Raw genomic sequence first — 7,196 nt, 5'->3', positions numbered from 1 at the left:
CGGGGTGGGATAGGGGGTGGGGGGAAGATACTGGCAACTAAATGCTCTTTTTTTTCGTTTCAAACAGAATATGGCAAAAGGGAGTCGTGATGGAGTGGGGGAGGGGAGACAGCTTCTTATCTGATGGGAGCGAACAGCAAAGTTGGAGGCAGCAGGGACCTCTAGAGTCTGGTGTGGGGCCTTCGTTGTATCCAGTCAGCGATGGCAGGGATGGCTTGGACTTTCTTCCGTAATGCAACCAGCCTGGGATGGATGTCCAACAAGTCAGGTTTAAAGACCAAAAGGGTAGTGCTGCAAATTTCCCAGTAGAAATCTGCCCAAGTTACCTGATTTAAAGGAAACAGAAATTTCCATTTGAATGTAAAGGCATAACTAACTTCTTAATCTAAAAAGTAGTTTCTTTTCAATTCAAAGTAATCTTTTGTTATTACAAAAGTGGAATGTGTGTGAGACAGTATAGGGGTCATATCTGAACTCCATCTTGGAGGCCTGACTGTGACTTCTTGGTTTCAGTAAAATTCTGTAGTTAAAATTAACCTGACTACATCCTTAAAGGAATTATTGTACGACGATAACATCCTTTCTTAACATCAGATTCTGCAAAGTAGTTGTTTTGTCAATTAAATGGTAACTAGAATGTTTGCTCAAGCATTTTTATGGGCCCACTGACCATGGAAAACATCTTGTGACCCGGTCGGTGTGGCTCAGTGGTTGAGCATCGACCTATGAACCAGAAGGTCACGTTCGATTCCCAGTCAGGGCACATGCCTGGGTTGCAGGCTCGGTCCCCAGTAGGGGGACGTGCATCTCTCTCATCGATGTTTCTAGCTCCCTCTCCCTTGCTCTCTGAAATCAGTAAAAATATATTTTAAAAAAGAAAATACCCTATGAACACCCCAGGATCAACCGCCACCAGATGGACTTGGTGGGACAACTAACCTCATCCTCATTCCCAAGTCCTACACCCACCCAAAGTGAGCCATCTACCAGAACTTCTCGTTTTCGGATCGAATCCCTTGTGCACAAGCCCTTTTCAATAAACTCCGTCCGCTTGATCTTGTACTGAGTTCAGTGCTCATTTCTATGAAATTGAGACTCGAGAATCTGGCATTCAAGGTCCAGTAACGTATGTATGATAGAAAATTACAAATAACACCTTATTCCCAACACCATATTCCCAACACTCAGAGGTTAGTCCTGTGTATAAGGTGGTATTCTGTGTGTGTGTGCGTTTTTAGTAAGATGAGATCTTACAGTACATACTCTTGTAACTTGATTAATCTTCATCTCTCTGACTATATTTTCATCTTATCTAATACACAATCAATACTTTTCCATCTGTTCCAAAATGTTCTTCATAGGACAAAGCAGAATCCATTTCAGGACCATGCATTTCATCTGGTTGTGTTCTTTAATTCTCTTTAATTCAGAATAGTACCCTTTTTTTTTCATGTCACTGCATTAGTCAGGATTCCACACTAGTCCTACACTATGTCCTGTCTTCATGGTTTGTGTGATCATCTCATCTTCTTGTTTACCTTATTCTTTTACTCTGCAGGATGTAAAGGAATAGGGTGCAAGTTATCCCTATGGAATTCATTGTTTGTTTAAAATATATTTTTATTGATTTCGGAAAGGAAGGGAGAGGGAGAGATAGAAACATCAATGATGAGAATCATTGATGGGCTGCCTCCTGCATGCCCCCTACTGGGGATCAAGGCCGCAACCCAAGCATGTGCCCTTCACTAGAATCGAACCTGGGATCTTTCAGTCCACAGGCCAGTGCTCTATCCACTGAGCCAAACCAACTATGGCTCATTTTCTTAATTTGTATTTATCTATTTTAGAGAGAGAGGGAGAAAGAAACATCAATTTTGTTCCACTTATTTATGAATTCATTGGTTGATTCTTAAAAGTGCTCTAACCAGGATCAAACCAAAAACCTTGGCATATCAGGATGATGCTCTAACCAACTGAGCTACCCAGCCAGGGCAAGAGTTCATAGTTTCAAGTTAGTATTTCTGGCTAACACACATTATATTGTATCACATCAGATGACTTAACCCCTTCCCCAACAATTCACTTTGTATACTTTTTTATACTCTTGTCCCCTTTGTGACTAGAAACTAATCTGGATGACATTACTTTGGCTCAAAGAGTGAAGTTTAAATGTGGACTAGTAGCATTCTTTTCTTTTTTTGTTAATCCTTACCTGAGAATATTTTTCCATTGATGTTTTAGAAAGAGTGGAAGGGAGAGAGCGAGACAAAGAAACATCGATGGTGATATTTTATTATTATTTTGGTTAATCCTCACCTGAGGATATTTTTCCATTGCTCTTTTAGAGAGGAAAAGACAAAACCATCGGTGTGAGAGAAACACATTGATTGGTTGCCTCCTGCAGGAGCCCTGACCAGGGCCAGGGAGGAGCCTGCAACCAAGGTATGTGCCCTTGACCAGAATTGATCCCGGGACCCTTTGGTCCTGAGGCTAATGCTCTATCCACTGAGCCAAACTGGATAGGGCAGTGATGTCTTATTTTAATCTCTCCTTCTAACTTATTAACTAAAATGTTTTTATGAAGACAAAATTTGGCCATGGATTTTATTATCTTGCGGTACAACTGGTTTTATTCAAACCTCCCACTTTTCTGTTTGTTTTCAACAGTTTTCATGATACTAATTTGGCTCCGTAGCATCTTCTAAAAGTAACCAGTGAAGCTTTGTTTTGGGGGGTTGTGTGTGTATGCATGTTTGGTTGTGGTTGTCATACTCATGGATTTATTCATTTTGATTTGTTTTAGTCCATTGCAGTTAACATTCTTATTGTAGCTTGAATTATCTTTGGCCAGTAGGAGCCTCTTCAAATTGACTTCTGAGATCTTTAGACACAACTCTGGTTGTCTTTGATAATTTATTTCCTTCTGGTATGACAAGGAACCCCCAGTTAATCTTTTACATTTCCTGTCCCAAATTGAGAATGAGCCTTATTCTAAGAAGCCCTGGTTCCTTTAGTATTTGAAGACCAGAATCTCAGTCTTAGGGGTGGCCAGGACAACTGTGTTGGTCATTGTTGGAAAAGATACTAAATTCATTTTTCTTTTTTTTTTTCTTTTTTATTTTTTTTAAATATATTTTATTGATTTTTTACAGAGAGGAAGGGAGAGAGATAGAGAGCTAGAAACATCGATGAGAGAGAGACATCGATCAGCTGCCTCCTGCACATCTCCCACTGGGGCTGTGCCCGCAACCCAGGTACATGCCCTTGACCGGAATCGAACCTGGGACCCTTCAGTCCGCAGGCCGACGCTCTATCCACTGAGCCACACCGGTTTCGGCAATTCATTTTTCTTGTACTTTATCCTAAGATAAAGTACATCATGAGTTTATGCTGTTGCATCTAGTTCACACTCAGAAATAGAATGTTTACTTAACCTTATTGGTCTTAAATCTCTATCTTCTTTCTCCCATAGTGAAAATCCTGGTTCTCAATGACATCCATGCCATTTCTTATTACTTTGCCCCACAATATAGATATAACAATATCAGAAAAATAATACCACTGTACCAGTACCACCAAAAATATAATTACTGAAAGTGATATACAATTTTTATTGTTTTGTTCTAAGAGTATATCTCTGAGATGTATAGTCAAATTCCTGTGTTTTTCATATTATGCTATTTCCTTTTCTTTTTTATTAATCCTCACCCAAGAATATTTTTTATTGATTTTTAGAGAGAGTGGAAGGGAGAGGGAGAGACAGAGAAACATCGATGAGAAAAAGACACATTGATTGGTTGCCTTCTGTATGCTGGGGTAGAGCCTGCAACCGAGGTACATGCCCTTGACCGGAATCAAACCCAGGACCCTTCAGACTGAGCTAATGCTCTATCCACTGAGCCATTTTAGCTATGGCTTTATATATTTTTAAAAAAAAATTTTTTTTATTGATATCAGAGAAGAAGGGAGAGGGAGAGAGATAGAAACATAATGATGAGAGAGAATCATTGATCACCTGCTTCCTGCACACCCCACACTGGGGATCAAGCCCACAACCTGGGCATGTGCCCTGACTGGGAATTAAATCATGACCTTGACGCTTAACCACTGAGCCACACTGGCCAGGCTCTGAAGCTGTTTCTTTAAGTAGTTCTTCACTAATAGAATACATAGGTACTTACATACCCCATGCCTCAATCTGACACAGGGTTGTTTGTTTCACTTTGCTTTTACTTTGCAGTAATAACTTTTAAAGATGTTTTTGTTATTGCTGTTATATACTTATATAAAATATTTTAGTTATTGGTTTCAAAATGAAGTCTACCAAAAAAATGTTTATTCAAAAAATTTTAGCTTTTATCTCTGCTCTCTTACTCCCTCTTTATGGGTAACATTTTTTTCAATAAGTTTTTATGTCTTTGGTTTATCTTCACAAATAAATATATATATATACACACACATTTATATATACATATATATATTTACTTGTATTTTTTAAGATGTAAAACATACTCACAGAGTTACCAATGAACCACTCTTTTTTCCCTAAGTATGTATCCAAATCTTGTAGAAGATGAGGTGCATCATATGTAAGTAGCTCATTAAACATCTGCTCCTAAGAGAGGGAGAAAAAGATCACTTTAAGGAAAATAGGAAGAAAAATAAATAGTATATGATCTGAAAGGGAAGTAGATTTTTCCTTCTTTAGTTTTTCCATATGAGGTCAAAGGGAAGTAGCTATATGGTGTTGTTTTTAAAATGTATGACATTACGAAGATTCGCATCTAATTCCCAATAGATCTAGTCATTCCTTTATTACACGGATCAAAAAAATAAATACTTTTGTTACCAGTTCTTATAGTTTCTATATGATAACTAAATATTTCATCCATAAAATCCTTTCATGATTTCTATCTTAATTTTTATTAATAGAAATGATTCTACTATGTTTTTACATTTCCAAAATTCCCATTTTCTTAGCCTCACTCTCTTTAAAGTTAAATAACATAACTGAAGGTAAAGAAATTAATTTTGTTTTGTAAGGCTAGATTTCTCCAGTTTGACAGTCTTTCATTTCACCTGCACACTTAACAGAACTAATCCATAATGAATCATGTGCTCATGGGCCTTTATGGATTTTTTTCTCTTTGGCTTGATAGTGTGCCTCAGTATAATAGGCGATTTGTCTCCCTTGAATATCATCTACAAAACCCACCATCTAGGTACCCCTTTTTGCTACATTATGTAAGGTAATATGACAAACCAAATAAGAGTCTTAGAAAAAAATTAACAGATATATGCATTTAAAAAATTATCTTTGTGTTTTTCCTTGAATCTCTGAAGACCAGATAAGTTATGGCCTATTTCTTGGTAAGAAGTGTTTACATGTGAAAATTTGGGTTGGTTTGTATACTGGATAGAAAATGTCAGTCAAACTAAAAGATATTATTAAACGTGTATATAATTTGTAATATCCATAAATAATCTACACAGGCATACCTTGTCTGTTGCGCAACACTTTATTGCTCTTTGCAGATAGTATGTTTTTTTACAAATTGAAGGCTCATGGCAACCCTGTGTTGAATAAGCCCATGGTGTCATTTTTCCAACAGTATTTGCTCACTTCATGTCTCTGTGTCAAGTTTGATAATTCTTCCAACATTTTAAACTTTTCCATTATCATATTTGATATGGTGATATGTGATCAATGATCCTTAATGCTACTATTGTGCTTGTTTGGGGGTGTCTGGAACTGCGTCCATATAAGATGGCAAGCTTAATTGATAAACGTTGTGTGTCCTGACTGCTTCACCAACCAGCTCTTCCCCAGTCTCTCTCCCTCTTCTGGGACCTCCCTCTTCCCTGAGATACAATAATATTGAAATTAGGCCAATTAATAACCCTACAATGGCCTCTAAAACTTTAGGTGAAGAGTCAATTGATGTGGCAAACTTCATTGTTGGCTCTCATTTTTTTTAAATGTTTTTACTGGAGAGAGAGAGACAGACAGACAGACATCAATTGGTTGCCTCCCACACATACTGACTGGGGATGGAACCCGCAACCTGGGCATGTGCCCTGACCAGGAATGGAACTGGCGAGCTTTCGGTGCACAAGACAATGCTCAACCAACTGAGCCACATCAGCCAGGGCTCATTGTTGTCTCATTGTAAGAAAATGCCACAGCCAACCCAACTTTCAGTAACCATTACCCTGATCAGTCAGCAGCCATCAACATCAAGCAAGACCCTCCACCAACAGAAGATTATGACTCACTGAAGGCTCAGATGATGGTTAGCAACTTTTAGCAATAAAGTATTTTTTAATCAAGGTATGTACATTGTTTTTTTTAGACATAATGCTATTGTACATTTAATAGACTATAGTATGTAAACATAATTTTTATATGTTCTGGAAAACCAAAATATTTGTGACTCTATTGAGATATTCATTTTATTGCAGTCATCTGAAACCAAATCCCCAATATCTCTGATGTAAGCCTGTTATAAAATCCAGCCTTTATTAAGGTAAGTCAGGTGGTGGATAAATATCTTACCAATTTGTTGATTTACTTCCTGGTATCATGACTTAATTAGGTAATATGGATTGCTATAACATAAGGTCTTATATTTGTAGAGTATAATTTTCAAGAGCATCTATAATAATAAAAGCATAATATGCTAATTAGACCAGACAGCTGAATGACCTTCCGGACGTCCATCCAGATGACCTTCCAGACAAAGCCGTGGCGGTGGGAGCCGAGGCAGAGTGGTTAGGGGCGATCATGCAGGCAGGCATTAATATTTTTAATAGTAAAAATATTATTTAAAGTGTATATAATTTGTAATATCCATAAATGATCTACATAGGCATACCTTGTCTGTTGCACAACACTTTATTGCTCTTTGCAGATAGTATGGGGCAATCAAGCAGGCAGGCAAGCAGTTGGGGGTGATCAGGCAGGCAGGCAGAGTGGTTAGGGGTGATCAGACAGGCAGGCGAGTTGTTAGGAGCAATCAGGCAGGCAGGTAAGTAGTTAGGGGCGATCAGGCAGGCAGGCAGAGGGGTTAAGGGGATCAGGCAGGCAGGCAAGTGAGCGCTTAGGAGCCAGCGGTCCCAGATTGCGAGAGGGATGTCTGACTGCTGGTTTAGGCCCGATCCCTAAAACAGCAGTCAAACATCCCCCAAGGGGCCCC

The 7,196-nt window shown here is 38.5% G+C and overlaps 1 protein-coding gene across 1 annotated transcript in view; it reads right to left on the bottom strand.

Moving 5' to 3' along the window:
* Positions 1–7: 7 nt before the first annotated feature.
* HPGDS (hematopoietic prostaglandin D synthase) overlaps positions 8–7,196 on the bottom strand; it is a 19,617-nt gene continuing 12,428 nt past the window's right edge. Inside the window, exons 4-5 of the mRNA XM_015563000.1 lie at positions 4,517–4,615; positions 8–326 (exon numbers count right to left, since the gene is read on the bottom strand). Of these exons, the coding sequence (XP_015418486.1) occupies positions 162–326; positions 4,517–4,615 (264 nt within the window). The 3' untranslated portion in view covers positions 8–161. The remainder of the gene's footprint in view (positions 327–4,516; positions 4,616–7,196) is intronic.

Source organism: Myotis davidii, unplaced genomic scaffold, assembly GCF_000327345.1.
Source record: "Myotis davidii unplaced genomic scaffold, ASM32734v1 scaffold958, whole genome shotgun sequence".
In the NCBI taxonomy this organism is placed as follows: Eukaryota; Metazoa; Chordata; class Mammalia; order Chiroptera; family Vespertilionidae; genus Myotis; species Myotis davidii.
The sequence above is the reverse complement of the archived record's forward strand: the minus strand, read 5'-3'. Positions and strand labels throughout refer to the sequence as shown.